Source organism: Etheostoma spectabile, chromosome 8 (genome assembly GCF_008692095.1).
Source record: "Etheostoma spectabile isolate EspeVRDwgs_2016 chromosome 8, UIUC_Espe_1.0, whole genome shotgun sequence".
NCBI classification, from domain to species: Eukaryota; Metazoa; Chordata; class Actinopteri; order Perciformes; family Percidae; genus Etheostoma; species Etheostoma spectabile.
The window spans coordinates 22,143,641-22,163,352 of NC_045740.1; the positions used below are offsets into that span (position 1 = coordinate 22,143,641).

General features: G+C 40.0%; 1 protein-coding gene across 2 annotated transcripts; it reads left to right on the top strand.

The window, feature by feature from the left end:
- Positions 1 to 261: 261 nt before the first annotated feature.
- Positions 262 to 19,409, top strand: phaf1 (phagosome assembly factor 1). Of its 2 annotated transcripts, none has more exons than XM_032524156.1 (16): positions 262 to 1,539; positions 1,731 to 1,813; positions 2,565 to 2,648; positions 2,957 to 3,000; positions 3,700 to 3,779; positions 3,868 to 3,962; positions 6,577 to 6,674; positions 7,413 to 7,525; positions 8,009 to 8,142; positions 9,191 to 9,274; positions 10,648 to 10,730; positions 12,204 to 12,247; positions 12,370 to 12,419; positions 14,456 to 14,514; positions 14,726 to 14,798; positions 15,894 to 19,409. In XM_032524156.1, the coding sequence occupies exons 1-16, from the start codon at positions 1,476 to 1,478 to the stop codon at positions 15,987 to 15,989; spliced, it is 1,284 nt and encodes a 427-aa protein (XP_032380047.1). In that variant the 5' UTR covers positions 262 to 1,475; the 3' UTR covers positions 15,990 to 19,409. The 2 variants fall into 2 exon arrangements, with proteins under 2 accessions (XP_032380047.1, XP_032380048.1); XM_032524157.1 differs by having other exon boundaries at positions 263 to 1,539; positions 6,610 to 6,674.
- Positions 19,410 to 19,712: the final 303 nt, after the last annotated feature.

The window sequence follows — 19,712 nt, forward strand, 5'->3', positions numbered from 1 at the left end:
GGTCAGTCACGGATCAAGGTAGCCTACGTAGATATATTATAACAGTTAACATATTTCTTATAAAGCATTATTTCTTCTAGAAATGCAGCAAATATTAGAACAGTTTTCAAGAAACGACATGTATTTACAGTAGGCCTATATAAAATAGTTTGCCAAAATAATCAAGTAATGGATAACTGTTAGTGTAAAGAGTTTTGTTGGCGTTTTCTTGTATCTAATCTGTTTGGTGTCAGCTGACCGACACGTCATCACGTCAACCGACCGTGCGTCGAACACAGGAAGTTGAATTATCAGCTGATCCCGCTGGCTGTTGTTGATGCCTGAAGTTGCTGTTGTTTGAACACTGTGTTGCTCTTATCCGCTGTTGACATTGAAGACGCATTAAACCTGACCAAGGGACACGGTGGGCATTTACCGACTGACTGAGCTCATGAGTGACAAGACGAAGCGTCTCACAGTGAGGACTTTGAATTTGCGCACTAGCGGCAGAAGAGCTAGCTCCAAAGCTTGAACCTTTGGTGAAAGGAAGAAAGAAAGACAGCAAAAAAAAAAAAAAAAAAAAAAAAAATGCCGACGGCTTGGCGTGCTGCCTTTGTTTATGTCGTGCTAGTCTGAACCGCAATATTAATTTCATTTGTCTTGAATTTAGAATTTTTATGCACATACGTTTATATTTGTACTTTATTACCATTACGTGGAGGGTCAGCTAGCTCGTCAGCTAACGTTAGCTCATAGCGCAAAGAAACTGTCTTGTTGTCAAGCTTTGATGCTTTCGTAACCGCCCAGCAGTGGCAGATAACGATAGCTAACAGTGTGAATAGTCGTGCCTCTAGTTTTAAGTGCTTGTCAGTGGATCAGGTGCTTTGTTGGTGTGTTGGAGACGAAGGACAGCTCTGAAACCGAACAAGTCCATGTTGAATCGGAGCCTACTGGAGATGTGTGAGTCTGTTAAACACGTCTGACTTATCTGTTTCTTTATTCCTGACGTCGAACCAAGTGAACTCTTTTTATCCCCTTCTTATCCGTATCGATTTTAAACCACACAAACAAGTACCAGGTTAACTGACAGCTGGCCTGGGACGTTTTAGGTTGGCTGGCAGGTTGTGTAATTTGTGTGCAGACTGTCAGTATTTGCTGGGGAACTTGTTAAACTGTTATTTAAAAAAACGTATGTATCTCTGTAAGCACTAGGTGTTCAGCCACAGGTGGCTCTGCGGATGTCATTTACACTATTCAACACATTTTAATCCCATATGACGTGAGACAGCCAACCTTTTACTGGAAACCATAGATTGAGTAGCTGTTCGATGCTCACACTCAGAAAAACAAGTAGATAGAGTTATGAATTAAAGTAGCCATCTGAAACTATTGTGAGACTTTGCTGTGATCAGGGAAAGATAGGCGAAGAGAAAGGGTCCCTCAGAGGGTCCCATTGTGTCTTGAGGTGAGGTGAGCCTGCCCCCCACTACTTGCCAATGCTGGATCTGGAGGTGGTGCCTGAGAGATCACTAGGAAATGAGCAATGGGAATTCGCCTTAGGTGAGTTTGATAACAACCTTTTCAAGTTATTAGAAGAACACAACACAGACAGAAAAAAATAGACTAAAAGCTATTCGTAACTCTTTACTGGAAATGATTTTTGCTTGTATGTTATTGCAATGGCTAAGGCTCCATAAGAAATACTGCTGCTTGTCTTCATTCGTGTGTGTGTGCATATCCTTTGTTAACAGGGATGCCATTGGCCCAGGCCATCTCTATTCTGCAGAAACACTGCCGCATTGTTAAAAATGTCCAGGTGTTATACAGTGAACAGGTGAGATGGCCAAATGTCTGTCTTTATTATGTTGTCTTCTCTCTCTCTCTCTCTCTCTCTCTCTCTCTCTCTCTCTCACTCTCACTTACACACACACACACCACACACCCATTGCAGTCTTTTTACAACCCTACATATTTGGATTTTTTTGTCAAATTTCTGTATTTGGTCAAGTATCTGCCAAATTGAGGTAATTCAGAAATAGTGTTCCCATTGCATTTTACGTCCACCAGAGAACACTGAAAGGTTTATTTCCTAAGTGTCCAGCTATTATCTTGGTCACAATTCTTTAAAAACATCAACGGCTTTAAAAAAAGAAACGGAAAAATATTTGTTACGTAAGCATGTAACAAAAATTGAGATTATAGTGTACCTTAATTTGATTTTTGATTTTTAAACATCAGCCTCAAAAATCCAAGCTCAGGCCACATTTAAATATATGTTATTTCCCCAGGTCCAATGGCTATAACTAGTCAGTCAGAGAGGTTGTTTTTGCAACACCATGACTCTTAGCTTCATGATTTGTTCAAGAGCAACTGGGAGCAGCTCATGCTAACACGAATGACACCAGATATAAAAACACACATTCATCTACATGGAACTGGCCATTGCGTGTCCCGTTCCACATCTTGGGTTCCTTGTTTCCCTTAAATTAGGTTGAACAGCCACTTCTTTTGATTTTTTGCTTGTCTTCATATCTGTTCATGGTGCCTCTCTTTTAATAAATGAGTTTGTTTTCCCCCCCGTCCAGACGCCACTCAGCCATGACCTCATACTGAACTTGACTCAGGATGGGATTAAACTGCTGTTTGATGCCACAAGTCAGAGACTCAAGGTGACAATGGTTGATTTAAGGAGACTGCCTCTCAATAAGCTAGGCATTTATTTATTTATTAGTTAATATTAGACAGGAAGTTTAACAGTGATTGAATTGAACTTGGAGTTACACTTCAGATATTTAGGAGAGATGGTTGTAAGTAATATTTCTCCAGTTGTTAACAGCAGCAGCAGCAACATTGCCCCATATTTCTAGATAGCTGGCAAAAATATTAGACTCCAGACTTGACTGTGTTATGGACATTTAACTTACTATTTATTTTGTACCCATTGTCTCCTAACTTATTTCATTTTTCTGAGTGACAGGTGATTGAAGTGTATGACCTGAGCAAAGTCAAGTTGAAATACTGGTGAGTAGATGTACTGTAATAATGCCAAAATGAAGTCGAAAGCGTTTATAAACATATTGTTATTAACGTGTTAGTATTGATGCAGCAAGGATAAAACCATCTCAGACTGGGGCTGTGCTATTAATTTGGCAAGTAATGTCTTAATATGTCTTTTGTTCTGAATGGGGGAAAAATAATGTTAAAAAGGGACAAGTACAAATGGAAATTTCACAGTTCAAGGTGTTTCTATTGTTCATTTGTTTAACTTTCTCACTGTTAAGTTTAATAATTGCAACATCTGTTCAAAAGTCATTGAGTAATCGTGTTAAATAATTTTGATTTAATTATTAACCAAATCCTATTTTTCCATGATCAAGCAGCCCTGTCCCAAACTCACAGTTGTTATTGTTATATGGCCATTATCTGCAGGCACAGATCTATATGGATGCATGTATACACTGTCCATTTTATGTTGCCACAGAGACCGTTTTTAACTACAAGACCTAGCTCCTTACAGATATACTGCTACTTAGAGAAAGAGATCACAGCAATGGAGTCTGCCTGCTTTAATGTGTTTTTTTAAACTCTGTGTGTATGATTGTCCGTCAGTGGAGTCTATTTCACTTCCCCGGCATTAGCTCCTCAGCTAATGCAGTACATCCTGTATGAATGTTAATAGCTGCACTAACACTGGCTGTTTGTGTGTGTAATGTGTTTCAGTGGAGTCCATTTCAACTCTCAGGCCATTGCCCCCACAATAGAGCAAATAGACCAGTCATTCGGAGCTACGCACCCTGGAGGTACTCTTACAAAGCATAAAGCCATTGAGGACACCGTCTCATTTATCTCTTTTGTGACATCTTTTCATTCTCATTCCTCTTCCTGCAGTTTACAATGCTGCAGAGCAGTTGTTCCATCTCAACTTTCGCGGCCTGTCTTTCTCCTTTCAACTGGACTCATGGAATGAAGCTCCAAAATACGAGGTGAGAATCTTTTTTTTTTTTTGCCAGTTAAACAAGGGCTGAGGGGTTGATTTTACATCCCCGGGGGAATTGCTGCAGCAGCCACGTGATTGAAGTGATCAGCCTTCATATGAAAAATCTGAGGTCACGTTGCCTTGAGCACATCCCTGAATCCCTGTCAGCTACTATAAACCATTTTTCATTTCTCACATAACTCCGTCTGATTGTGCCACACAGGAAACGAGTCAGCCGGGTGGATGAATTGAATGTTATGTTGTGATAATAATGTGGGACTGAATGTGGAAACCAAGTGCATGTTGACAATATGATTGTCTAGCTACGTGTGTAATCTGCATGGGTACAAAAGATTTGGATGTCCTTGGATGTCAGTGATCCAAAGTGTGTAGAGATGTGGCACAGGATGCGAAACCTTTTGTGGCAGATTTTCTGAAGCATAAAAGGAACTTTGACAAATCTTTAAATGCACCAAGTATGAATTCCAGTGTTATACTGTTGAGCTGTCAAAGACTAATTGCAGTGTTATGTGAGCAGTCAAGTTTGGACTGCAGTAGAGAGTTTAGGTACTCGGGATGGCTCAGGCAACATGAGTTTATAATTTAGTTCTCCAAAAAAGATGCAGACACCCAGCAGCTTACAGATTTTCAACATAATGTGATATAGGGCTGCACAATTAATTACATTTTCAATCACCAATACAATTTTGGCTCCTAACGATTACAAAAACAGAGTAATCGAGAATAATCGTTATTTCGCACATTAGGTTTTGCAAGTAAACTCTAATTTCCTCTTGTGTTCTGAATGAGAAATGAAAAAAAGTATTATGGGACATGTCAAATTTCAAAGTGTTTTCACTGTTCATTGGTTTAACTGTCTTACTGTTTTGTTTTTTTATTCAATAATTGCAACATCTTTCCAAAATTCAAAGAATGATCACATTAAATAATCTGGATTTCAATACTGATCAAAATAATCGGGATTAAGATATTTTCTACAATCGAGCAGCCCTAATATGACATCTCAATCTGGGAAATGCACATTTTGTTTTTACATACTGTTCATAAAGTGTTAAGGTTTTTGCCTTTTGTGGATTTGATTTTGGATTGAGGTTTGTACAGTTAGCCAGATGTTTTACTGTCTGCACTGCACAGCTGTGGATGTCTTGAGAGATGCACGTCGTGACCCAGCTGCCCCGCCGTCTGCTCCATGCTGCAGCTTGCCACTGTGAAAGCACACATCACATATTGATGTTTTTACTGCTTCCTCAGACTTCATATCCCCTTGACAAGGCTTTTTTGCATTCTATCCCATCTTTTTTGGAGGAGCCATTCTTCCCTCCGTCATATCTGTGATGTCATAGTAACTGCAACAATTATTTCCTAAACCTTCCAATCCGCCCTGAGCTGCATGCTGAACTGGTGCAATAGTTGCGTTTGGTTTACTGAAAGAACAGCTTGTGCTCAGTAGTTGTGTGCCGGTGCAAATGTGGTAGTTTCAGCTTCCAGTGTGAGTAAGAGTATTTGCATTTCTTTGTCTAAAGCTCAACCCTCAGCTGTTGTTTGTTTCCTGTTTTGTTATGAGCGTGTAAGAAGGTTTGTAATGCGTTAAGGTCTGAACATATTCCGACCCCTTCATCTTTCCCACATTTGTTGTGATGTTTCTTACTATTAATCTACACAATAAAACATAATGATGAAGAGGAAATTCCCACGGACTTCTAAAATTGTTCATTCAATTTATTTAATCTTTTGAGTGGGGGTTACTGTACCTGCAAGCGTTTGCTTTAACACACTATCAGTGTGACTCATCAGCAGCTGTTTTGCATCTCCGGTGCTCGGTGGTGATGAATGCAAATTGTAAATGCACAAAGAATCAGCAGAGAAATGATGTAACCTCTGCTGAGTCACCCTTCATTTTGATTGGATAGGGGTGGGGGAGAAAGTCAATACAGTATAGTATCGCAGTATTTTCTTTGGCAATACTGTATCGATACACACAACGCCAAGTATTGATCTTATTTTTTTTAAAGATACACTTTTGGCCTTCATTTGATAGGACAGTTGATGACAGGACATGGGAGACAGAGACTTTTAGACTTTATTGTACCCCATGGGAAATTCTTTGTCTCAATAATGTACATTATGAACAGCATGCTTACAATAAAACAGAAGTACAAACGTAACAGGATGCACAGACAAATAGGCACTGATTTGCAATATATCGCAGAATATCGCAATTTGTTTGAGATCACAATAATAACGTATCTTGAAATAAGAATCGTGATAATATCGTACATCGTGGGGCCCTTGGTGATTCCCGCCCTTAATGTTGGACCTCTCTCAGATTAAACGTTGTTATCTAACAGAGGTCCAAACTGGATTAAAATGTGTATTCAGTGGAATCATTGTGTTTGAGATTTTACCTCTGGAATGTGGTTATTAGGGTCAGTCAGTGTGTCACGAGGCGTTTCACTGCACAATGCTTCGTCATACATGATCACATCTCTCTCTACATGATAACAATTTATTTCTGTGAAACATCTATTTGTTGCTATTGTGCACACACAAACCCAGTATCCAACAGTCCCGTACTACTCCCAGTTGTTTTGCCTTGGCAGCCTAACTTTGCCATGGGTTTGGCCTCCCTTCAGATTCCACACGGGGCCATGGTCAAGAGGATGCACATCTACACTGGCAACAACCTGCAAGAAACAAGGTAACATACACACATGCAGATCAACAAACTAGACATCACTCAGTGCACATACCTCTACCAAAGGGTGCACACAATGCTCAGTGTTTATCATTCTAATGATAGAAAATCTTTGAAGAAGCACAGTAGTATAGTGTGTAGATTTTGTGTGTCCCCCCCCCCCCCCCCCCCATGAGGAATTGTAAGTAACGACAACAAAACGGCACATCCACAAGCCTTCTGTGATCGCGCACCACCCCCACACTTCCTCCACGCAGGTGCTTGTAGCCCAGGAGGACACGGAGGATTAAAAAAACATGATGCACTCTTCAGAAGAGGTTATTAGCTTCGCGAAAGTCGCCGGACAACACCATTTTGTAAACAAAGCCATACTGAGAAATACACAAAGTTTTTTTGGAGCTGATAGTCTTAATTAGCTTTGTAGCAACTCATTTGGCAATGGCTTGAATGTAACAGACGTTCATTAATATGAAAAGGTTACGCACTAAAGCTTTACCCTCCATCTCAATCTGCATCAAACTACTCAGATTTAAAATACAATAAAGGTTTCCAAACTAACCGAAAACAAATTGAAATCTGTTGACCAAAAACCACACTCTTTTGTCAGCATGGGAGAAAACTAGGCTCACAAACAAATATTTTGTGAAAGCAGTAGATAGTGATTGATTAGTAGCTGTTTGTGTGACAAACAACAACAAATCACATACAAATACACAAACACACTGTTCTCTCTGTCCTCAGAGCTCCGGCAATGCCTTTGGCTTGTTTCCTTGGAAACATCTTTGCTGAGTGTGTGGATGTCCTGAGAGATCGGGCAGGGCCACTGGGGCTCAAACTCCGCCTTCTCACTGCAGGTAACGTATGTCTCAGTGTGAAAGATTTGGGATTTATAATCAACGTGTGTCCAAAGTGGTTTTCTCACAAATCCTCATATCTACATTTTGCTTCACAGGATGATTCAGTTTTCTTTCTCTTGCCTCCAGACTTCCTTTGACGTTTCTACTGCAGTCTGTCACACTGCTGCAATGTTAGAGCAAAACCAATAATCAAATGTTTTTTTAAGTTGTTAATGAACATGTAGACATTTGAAGGAAAAAAAGAAAAAAAAGTGTCTCTACTGCAGAATAATCTTAAACTATATAACTGTTTGGTGTAACCGTAACATAGACAAACACAGCTGCAGGTGCATGTCTGGACCTTATAGCTGTATGGTAAACATAAAAAAAGGCTTTTGTCCAACAGTCCACATTCAGGGAGACAATCATGTCACTGACATGCTGTTTGACATTTATCTGGAGATTGAATTAGTTCTGTTCTACTCTAATGTGTGAGTGCAGGCTGCGGTCCGGGCGGGATGGCTGATGGTAAAGTGAGGTCCCTAGAAAGGAGCATCTACTTTGGAGATTCCTGTCAGGATGTACTGGGTGCTCTGGGCTCGCCACATAAAGTATTCTACAAGTCTGAGGACAAGGTAGGAAAACTCTGTTCCTTTCAGTGTTCATATTGTTGTTGTTGTTTGAATTACATTGTATTATCTTCACTTTGCCCTGCTCGTCCTATACTGATCTACATCCTGTCCTTTATCACTCCGACAGCTTAATATCCCCCCCACCCTTGCATAGTGATAGTTTCTTTAAACCCACGCTCTGAGTAAATTTGCTACTGTTGCATGTTGAGTGTCAACCTTTTACTCACTCAAATGTGCTCAGTAGTTGACTCCCACCTTTTGAACGTGGGATCATAGGAAATCATGGCGCTAACAACAGTGCTCATAGGATAGGTATATAGGTATTTGATTTTTAATTTTGGGATTCAAATTTTTAGTTTTAATTATTTTTTAAACGTGCATGCAGGCTGAAATTCACTGTGGTGTTTTGTTAGTATTAAGCTGCCTTCTAAATGTCTGCTAGCCACTGGCTAATTTATGCAGTGCTATGTTGTCCATCTCAGCCAAGAAAAGAGAAATGTTAAGTTCAAGCAGGCAGTCTGATGTTTGTAGACGTGTGTTTGGTTGTACTGCTGAGCATTCATTCACACACACACACACACACTGCCATCTGTCGTCACTTGTCAGACAGTCCAGTAAAGTACAGTTATTTCCATTAGTTTTGAATGCCTGTGGCAAAAGGTTATGTATGAATCAACTGTTGGAGAAACGCAACGTGACATCAACCTGTTGTGGACTAACAACTGGCAAACCCGGTTCCTTTTTAAGGATTCGGGTTATTCTGATAGTCAATCACTAAACTGAACCGGGTTGTGCGAGTCACTTGAACTTTTTTTTTTTTTTTTTTTTTTTTTTTTTTTTTTTTTTTTTTAAATCGACTGTGTGCTCCACCTAATCGCATTTGAACATATTACATTTCTACACCAAACCTACAGTAGGCCTAGCTAGGCTACATGAAGAACACTGTATGTTATTTCAGAAGTGAAATAATGGCTTTTGTTTTGGATCTGCTTTACTCTGAGCTCGCTCACTTGCTTGTCCGCTACAGATCATTATATGTTGTTTATTTCAGATGAAGATCCACTCTCCATCTCCTCACAAGCAGGTTCCTTCCAAATGTAACGACTACTACTTCAACTACTTCACCCTTGGAGTGGTACGTCGACTCAGCCTTGGCTTGTTCGTGTGCCCAAGTTGCTATACTTTTGTGTTTGTGATTTTTTTATTTAGTTGTATTCATACAGTTATTTTTTTAGAGACTTAATTTACTTTAAATTAAGAGTTAGTCATACTTTGTTTTGAAGCTACCGACCAACTTGGAAAGTGTGGGTTAGGGGAAGAAAAAGAGTCTGATCTGATGGCCTTTAGAACTACAGATACCAAGTTGGACACTTGTTCATGTACATACTGATCTTGTGAGTTCTTGGAAGGGAAGTGTGTGAATGTAACAGTCAGTGGTGAAATGTAGCTAATAGAGCCAGACCGATAAAGGGTGTTTAAGGGTGATACGATATGAATAATTGGTTATTTTAAAATCCGACATTCCTATGTATCGGCCAATATATATTTTTAAAAGAAATCCAGAAACGCGTTTAAAAAAAGTGAACAGATTTCTCTAACATTAGTTATTTGTAGTTATTTATGAGTTCTCACTAAAATAATATAATTTGTTTTATTGTCACAACAGAACCGAGAAACATCAAAATATATTAAAGTTTTGATAAATAAAATGTATAAAAATACAAACTTAAGACAAATAAGAACTTAAGTCCTTTTGAACAAAAAAAAAAATATGATCTGTTGCCAACAGGGACTTTGTAGAGTGCCCTCTGGTGGACAAACTATTCTATACTATCATTTAGTTGTCATTATAAATGATTGAGATGAATTTAATTTTTTTTAAACTTTTTTTTATTGTCTATTATAAATGCTGATACCGATAGACTCGGGAAATGTCTAATATCAACCCGCCGATATATTGGTCGGGCTCTAATAACTAAGAACATTTTCTCAAGTACTGTACCTAAGTACAGATTTGAGGTACCTTTACTTTACTTGAGTCTTTTCTTTTCCTGCTACTTTCTACTTCACTACATTTCAGAGAGAAATATTGACCTATTACTTCTCATAAAATTACTAATGGCGTAGGTGAGTGGGGTCATTGAGGATTTGGTCCGTCTTTTTTAAGAGACTTCCACCAGTAGTAACAGCTGTAAGTGTACTTAAGCCAAAGTAGCGCTCATGGAAGTATTTATTTATTTTTCTGCTTAGTGTGAAGTCTGTTTTTAATCCTATTGCACTGTAATACCCTGTAAGTTGCTGATCAGATCCTCTGAACAACAAGCTGGAGCATCTGCTCAGTGGCCAGCTGGCAATACTGGCTGCTGATAATGAATGGCTGTGGGTGTGTACAGCAGTCCTGCATCTGGTAGCCCCGCTGTTTGCAGCAAACATTACTGTATTCGGCTGGTCTTGCCAAATATATGGTACACAAGCAATCTTAAAGATTGTTTTTTCCTTATTTTTCAGGATATCCTGTTTGACTCTACAACTCACCTGGTGAAAAAGTTTGTCCTCCATACCAACTACCCCGGACATTACAACTTCAATATGTAAATATCTTGTTTCTAAATCTTTCTCTCTGAATCTGTCGGATTCCTTTACCCAGTTTTCCCCCACCATTTGGTCTTTCTCTATCATACTCCATGATCGTTAACAATACTGCATAATGTTGCAAATTCAGAATTTTGAATTTCTAATAATTGGGAAATAACAGGAATAAAATGGTAATATCTGGGTTATTTTCTTCTGTCTGCTGTATTTTCCATGTCATACGCAGAAAGAAAAAAAAACTTTTACCATATCACAAGCAGACATAATCTCGAACCAGTGGGGATTCGAGCAGGCAATAATGTGGGCTGTGTGCCGAGTTAAGGTTTAAAGTAAACATCTAATTTATAATAGAAATGTTTTACAAAGAATGAATTAGTATAGATAAATGAAAACTCTTCATTTAACATGCTATATCAAGCTCCATCCCACATGGTAACAGCTAGCTAGCAAAAATCGGCTGCTTCACTGAAGTATTTCATATATTTATTATACAGGGAAGTTAGAAAAAGTAACATTACATTACAATATAAAAACGGGCCTGACTCAGTTTAAAAACTGGTTTTCAGCAGGTTCCTGTTCTGCAGAAACATAAAACATGGTACAGCACGTCAAGACAGACATTAAGACATCAATATAGAAAAATAAATTCCGACAACTGAAAACAATACAGTTACATAAGGACAAAGACATATATACAAGACATCACCTGGGCTAGATAAATACGGACAGTGAAAACAAGGCTTGGATAATACTTAACAAATTAATTAATAAATGTATAAAGATATATATATATAAGTATAAAGATATAAAATATTTTCGCTTGAGTTATATAATTAAAACTCCCATGCTTTCATGCAGTCCTTTTGGCTCAGACCTGGCAGAAGTCTGGGCTGCACATGTGAAGAGAGAATGCACTGCGCGTGCAGAGAGTTGTAATTTCACTGAATTCCTATTTAATGGGATTCGGGCAAATAATCTGTACATGTGCTGAAAATAGTACCGACCATTTGCAGTCCTAATACTGCATCATCCATTTCCTTCATCTACATCCAGTGCCAATATTGTAATACTCAGTAAGCCCTTCTTTCTCTATTGTTACCTCTTACTAGAGCTGTAATCGGGCTTTAGAAGTTAGACCCGACAAGGCCCGAGCCTTGCAGAATTCGGCCGGAGCCCGCAATTACATTTTGATTGACATCTTTTTAAAAGCCCAAACCCGTTTACTGCCCGACAATATTCAGATCTGCATACGCGCACAGCTCTTTTGCCTTTTGCCAAGAATGAGTAATTTATAAATTTTTTAACATCATTTATTCATGACTACCGTTTTTTTGCCGGTGCAACCAAAACATAATCGCCAGAGACCATCGCCAGGGTTCGGGCAAAGGTCTTTGGCTCTACTTCTTACACTGTAGTGTGTCTGTCATTAGTTTAATTGCCTATGTTTTTCATTGTTTTCTCTCTCATCACAGATATCATCGCTGTGACTTTAAGATTCCACTTGTTATTAAGAAAGGTGAGACGCTTCTCAGTCACCAATCTCTACAAAGAGTGAACCCAGCGTGTCTTAGTGTGAATGGTATGATGGTGATTTTTATTCCGCCCCTCACCTAATGTCTTTGTGTTCCTAAACTCTAGATGGAGCTGATTCTCAGACGGAGGACTGCATCTTAACCACCAACAGCAAGGTCGGTTATAGACTTAAATTCATAGAACCGTTACATTTTGCCAGTGGTCAGTGCTGTTGTTGTAAAACTCACAATGTGGTGCTATGGTAGGGCTGCAATGATCTGACCAGTGAGTTCAGCTTTCTAATTTCGACTCCGTATCACTAATAAACCCTTTGTTTCATTTACAATTTTCCGTATTTTCTCTTCAAAAACACTTTTTTCTACTCTTGGGTCAGCATCACGTAACCCCTAGCCGGCCTTCTATGAGACATGGGATTGGTCATCTCCTCCAGGCCGGAACTACTGGAGTTTGTTTTTTTTAAGCCACTGTGGTGTTAACATTGTCGCATGTAGCTACATGCTAACGGCAGTAAAAAATGTAATCTTGGCCAATGTTGTTGCCAATTCCAGGTCACATTACTCCTGAAACATTTTCAGTTTTGTAGTATTTGGTTTGAAAGCCTTTATCAGCCTTTATTTTTGAAGGTAGAAACTGCTGCTGTAGTATATTAATGTCCGCTGCTAACTACAGTAATGTTAGTTGCGTGCTAACGCCTGATAGCTGTAATCCTAGCGGCAAATGTTGGTCACTTCTCCCCTATTTTGGGTCACATTACTGCTGGAACATGTCTGGTTGTGTAGTATTTGGTAAGAATTCTTTTATTGGTGATTTATTTACGATACAAAACTACAAAGGTGATTCCAACTGAGAATCTGAGACTTGCGGACATGCTCTGGCCAATCAGAGCAGACTCTTTTGTGAGGGGGGGGGGGCTTAACAAGACAGGCGTGCCAACTAAGCATCACATACAGAGGGTGAATACAGGTGTAGCAGCCATGGGCAGTATGAGAAAAAAGAACTGTTTTTTGAACATCAAAGCATGTAAACATGTTCCAGTTGAATCACAAAATACAGATACAATACAATACAAGTACAAAACTAAACATCCTATATAATAGTTGACCTTTAAGACACACGTACATGGGTTTTTTTTTTTAAACAAGCTTTTTCACTGTGTTTCATTCTTTTGTTCACGCACAAACTGTGTTTTAGATCACTGTAAACTGAGCTTTAGGAAACCTCTGGCCAGGGTGTAGACTGTTGTAGTTGTGTAGATGGGAAAAAGAGTTTCTGTCTTGCAATGTCAGAGTGTGCGCCATTATCTCCTTAATGAGGCGTCACAAAAGAGGTATTCAATGCTGCCGGAAATGCTGCCATATTTCACTCTTTTACCCTCCTCTGCAGCGCTGTGGAGGAAGGTCTGGCAAAGCGAGATGAGGCGACATATTTTTGCATGGCAGACATTGCTAAAATAGTCCTGGCCACAGGCATGTATGCACTAATGTACAACATTGCTGGCATTTGATGTGACCGTTGAACTTCTAGTTTTTCTAGTAGTCTTCATAGATATATATACGGGTAGTCTTCCAGTTTTTTTCAGGCTTCTGATTGGCCAACATCATCTTCTTCTTTAAACGACTGGGGTTATCTCGCCCCCTGTTGTCTTGAAAGCACGACAGCACTTCAGTTGTGTTTTTCCATTTTTAATGTGGACAAACCTTTTTTCTTAAAAGTGCACATGTGGATGCAATTTTTTTTAAATTAGGAATGGACAAAAGAATCTGTTTAATGCGGTGGCTACATTAATAATCTGATGTTACTATAGAGCAAGCCATATAAGTAAAATCTTGTGATATGACTTTTATCCACTAAAAACATCCCAGAATTAGCTTTAATTTAGCTTGAAGAAAGTTCTCATGGAGAAAAGGGTTTTAGTGAGAACAGGATACAGCATTTGATCTTCAGCAATGATGTAATGATCTACAATCTGTTTCTCCTTTACCACACAGTGGTTTATCTGAGTACAATGCCATTGGAAACCGCATTACTATCACCCAGAAGCTAATACAACCACAGTCTTGTTCCCCTAAATGACCTCTTTATACAGGTCTGGTAACGTTGTGATAAAAGGCAGTGGATAAACAAGCCTTTTTATCGACTGCCATGGAAGTCTCCTCGTGAGTTGTCTGCTAACCTTTTGTTCCTCTGTCAGTGGGATCAGATTCAGGAAATGCTCGGTCACCCGATGGAAAAACCAGTCGTGCTCCACAGGTACATGCACATGCTCTTGCATCTACACAGACAAAATGGATCCCATTTTAAATGTGTCCCACATACTATACGTCTACAATATTTTGTTGGCACGTTTTAATATTTTTGTTGGTTTACGGATCTTGCTGCAGGTTTTTTTTATAGCAAACCTTTATGGCCTTCATCCAAATGGACGCCCTCTCTGACATTATCAGATGTTTGTGTTTGACAGGTCCTCGTCAGCCAATAACACCAACCCCTTCGGCTCGACCTTCTGCTTTGGACTGCAGAGGATGATCTTTGAGGTCAGGACTCGTATCTCTGTAGCTTTAGCTAGCATTTCAGTGTGAACAATATGCGTGAAACTACAGTTAGCGGAGATATCTGTAAACACTCTCCAACGTTACAGTCCTGGCAGGGTTTACTTTTATTTTTTAATTGCCAGCTTGTTAAAAATTGTACCACGCATTAAATGAAAATTCTGCAGCTGATATTGGCATTTTGAGCAACAGGATATTAATCCAATTCAATTTTATTTATAGTATCAAATCATAACAACAGTTATCTCAAAACACTTTACAGATAGAGGAGGTCTAGACCACACTCTGTGATTAACAAAGACCCAACAATTCTAATAATTCCCCCAAGAGCAAGCATTTAGTGGGACAGTGGCGAGGAAAAACTCAGAGGAGAAACCTGGGACAGACCCAGGCTCTTGGTAGGCGGTGTCTGACGGTGCCGGTGGTGGGGGGGGGTGAACAGTGGCACTAATAGTCACAATAAAGATAATGGAGCTATGACTAGAAATAGTAGTTGTAGTAGTTCATGGCGTAGCAGGGTGTAGCAGGGTGCGGAGCAGGACCACAGGGTGCTAACTAGCTAGCTATGAATAAACATATAGAGAAAGACAGCGGGGCTGAGCAAAGCAATGTGCTGCATTCAGCTCTACAATTAACTATGATTTTACAAAATTATAATTTATGTGTGTAAAGCTATGCCTGTATGATAACATTGAATAATACCTTTGTATCTACACTAGACTATCGAGGCAATCAAGATCAAAAGTACATTTGTGAACCTTTGGATTTGTTTTTACATTTATAAACAGCAATACCTATATTTGTGTTCATTGAAAACTATTTATGTGGAGTCATTTATATGTAAATCCTGAAATTCATTTGAATCCTTCTGTGTGCATTTGTTAATATTTAGACTGATCTGATTTATAATTTTCTATTTGAAAAAGAGATAGAGAACTTTTGTACTTAAAGATATGACCCTAACTTAAAACAATGGGTTTTGTCTGCTTTGTCTCAGTGTGCATGAAACTATTATATGTATTTTAACTCCATATCTTTGTATTTGATCCGGTCCATTCTAACACATCATTTGTTCCTCAGGTGATGCAGAATAACCACATAGCATCAGTAACCCTCTATGGTGCTCCACGGACCGCTAGCCAAGCCCGACCTGAATCCAGCAGTAGTTCCCACTGAACAAGTAACCAGAACCACATCTCATTCTGGCCTGTCCTGAATCTAGCACCTCTGCTGACTGAACCTCTAACCCAGAGCCAGATTCGTAACCAAGCAGACCTACCAAGTCAACAACAAAGTCATTCATACCCAGCGCATATGCTACTCATCAAACAGAAACGCAACCAGAATAACCAAGTCCGACCTGGCATTTATCACCTTTTTTTCCTGGCAGGTGGTCCTAAGACTTACTCGTCTAATCGGACACACCCAGTCAACCCAACCCAGACTATCTCAGGATCGAGTTAAATGGTCGCAGTGCTGGACCACTGATGCTTTGAAATGAAACAAATGAAATCAATGTCTTGGTTGTGTGGGGATATCACAGTGGTGCTGCAAACTGACACGGTGAAGAAATCTGTGCTCAACTAGAGCTCAACTGTTTCCTGTTTCCATCCAGCGACTGAAAATACCCAGGACCACAGACGACGAGTTTGTCCAGACTATAGTTTGGATGCCATGGTTCCACCAGTAAGGTGTCATGGCAGCCTGTATATGACAATAACCTCCATCACAATGTGTGGTGAAATGATCAGCATTTAATTGTCATCGTGCAACAGATCTCTTATGGAGAACTGCAGTGGCCAAAGTCTTGAGAACAAACTCTTTCTCGACCCGTTGAATAAACATCAAGCATCAACCACACTGCCAGCCCAACCGGTACCGCCTGTCTTCCTGCAGCGGCTTCAGAACCAGGCCCGATTGGCTCAATGGAAACCCGGACACGTTAAACACCGCAAGAACTAAACCCGCCCATCCCAATGAAGAGCCGTCAGAGCCATACGCATCGGAAGCTGCAGGGCACTGTAACAAAAACACAGGAGAAAAAAAAAACGTGAGAATCCAGATTTTGTCGTACGAGCGGAGAACCAAGCGCGCTCAGGGTTTAGAGAGACGTGGCCCCCAAAACACACCCACAACGGCCGTGTGAGCCCGATGTGAAGCCCCTCAATGCAGAACGACCCAAAACGCGGTCAACGTGATTGTCTCCCTCGTCCAGCTTCCTGCTCACGATTCCTCCAACTACTTTCAGCGATGACCACAAACAACACACAGACACACACTCAAGCACACAGCAGCAAACACCCTATTAACCCACAGCTGTTGCTATTCGCAGCTCTGGGCGTTGGCGTGTCCATCTCCTCACACACACACGCACGCACACACGCGCACACACGCAAACACACAAGCATTTGCATGTGTTAGGCTGCTGTTTTTCAAAGACTTTAATTGAAAAACACACAGCATTTCAGTTCCTTCAACTACTATTCTCACATGTATTTCTAATACATGAAAGCTGGTTTATATTGTTTAGCCTTTTAAGCACAAACAAACATGGAGACATGCAGGCATGACACAAGGATTTGCATGAACTTGGCAGATGCTTTTGAATGAGATGAAACTTATAAGCACAAACCGGCAAGCCGTTCTGTTTCATTTGATCCTGCATGTTGAGGGCAGAGACTCGTTTTATTTCTCTCTGCCCTGATTCCCTCATTCACACCATGACCATTTCCATTGTGGTCTCTTGTTACATTTGCACTAATACACACCTTTTTACTTGATTGGTTGATTGTGATCCTCAGAGATAGCTTTGTGGAGGCGTGTGCGTGTGTGTGCGCGTGCGTGCTGTCATGCCCTCCGTGTTACACTCTTCTCCCTCTTTCTTCATCTCTACATGTGTTCGATGCATTGCAATTCATCCCTCAGCAATGTCCGCATTTATTTCTTTTGTTGAATTGCCAAATGCTCCAGCCAAAGACGTTTTCAGAATGATGATTTCATTTGATCTGCTCACACTATCACTGTAGTCTCTTGTCTGCACCAGTCCTAAAGGAGAGACTTGTGTGTTGGCCGCCTCCCTTTCTTTAACGACTCTAAATTCAGCTCCGGGTTTGTGTAAACGCTGACAGTAATCACACAAGACGTGAATAGCCGACTCACATGTGTGTTTTTGAAACCAATCAGCCTGCAAGTCATCTGGATTTGGTCACAGCCAGAGACACATTAACAACACGAACAACTAGTGTTGTCCATCTTGTACCATTGTTATTGTTGTCAGAGAGCTGTAATTTAAAGAATCAACCCATTCAGGAAATGGGGAAGAACATCAGTCATTCCTTCATCGTAACATTTCTTTCCCTTCCCACTGTGTGAATTAAAAAAATCTTTTTAATTCTAAGCATTTCAATAAACTGTGTATTCATTTTAATACACACATTCTCTTTTATTGTCCCTTGATACAAAAGCCATTTGTTTGTTTTTTACTGTTGCTGAGTTTATGATTGCTTATATCAACGTGTGTGTGTGTGTGTGTGAAAGCATCAGGGTTGAAGTCGGGGCCCGTATACCGTTCATGACAGAAATGTTGAAAGTGACGACTGGAGAGTTTTAAAGTTATGAGTATACAATGCCAAGTTGTCTGCTCAGGTGGTTTGGAGAGATGCAGTGTTTTTTCAGAGCGGGTCAGATATGCAGTTTGTCATGAGGAATATCAAGGAGCTTGAAGTGAGTTTTGATGTTCCACCTGGCTTCAACTGTGGTATTTTATTTTGTATTTAATAGCGGATCTACATTTTTTTTTCCCAGCTGACTACATGGATTGGTTGAAATATTTTATGAGAAACCAAATTACACAATGGGAGAACCGTCTGCATTTCGGATTCATAATAATAGGAACTAGTTATGTAAAACTCACCAATATTAGCCTTTATTACAGTACCTTGGTTCTTGGCATTGCATGGCTCTGAACAGATTTCCTGTGGTTTCTTACCGTAAAAGTGACCATCAGAAAATGATATTAAAGAGCAGTTGAAGAAATGAATGTCTGTGTTGTGTAAATCCAGTTAGTCAAGCTGTTCTGTAATTCTATGAGTAGTTTTATTTATTTTTTCTGTGTTCGGGCCCTGACGTCGGAGTCGATGTTGATGTTAAAATGCTGTAAATAGTTGTGTCCTCTTATTCTGGCGTCCTCTTATTTACATGATCTAAATGGCTTGGCAGAAACACAACTGTTCACTCTTAATATTTCCTTCTTGATTCTGATTAGACTTAAAAACTCAGGAGAAGGCATCTTGCTCACAACTGGCTCATAAACAAGCACTGGAATTATTTTTTTTTAATTCTACACCACTCAGTATTGAATCATTTTTCTTGTGCAATGTCAAGGCCGCAGTAAACAGAAGTGTTGAGTGTCAGTAGATGGCTCTGCTGCAGCAAAGCTTGGACTGCTGCTGCAGGGAGGGGAAACGGTAATACTAGTAATTCACATCTGGACTGGAAGAGAGCTTTGGTTGAGATGTTATTGTTGAGTGGACATAATCTGATTCTGAGTTATTGGCGTGTTGCTTGATTTTACGTCTACTTGTTTACACGAGAGAGAGAAAAATCTGGCCTTGGCTGCAGCTTTCTCAGAGCCAGACTCCCTCCTAAACGAGGCGATGTGCTTTCTGAAAGCAGGAGAGACGGATGTTTCACAGGCTGGTTTCTCACCATGGGATCCCAAAACCTTGAGTAATGTTTGAAGACGAATTCCGACAAGTCCAACTCATTTTCTCGTTGAGCTTCCAGGTGTAATGTGTTTCAGAGCGCTGGCTGTCCAGTCATGTCTGATGAACCTGGAAACACGAAGTTCCCTCCTCCTGTCTTGGTTCATCCACACGAGTTGAATAAGGGAACCGGTGT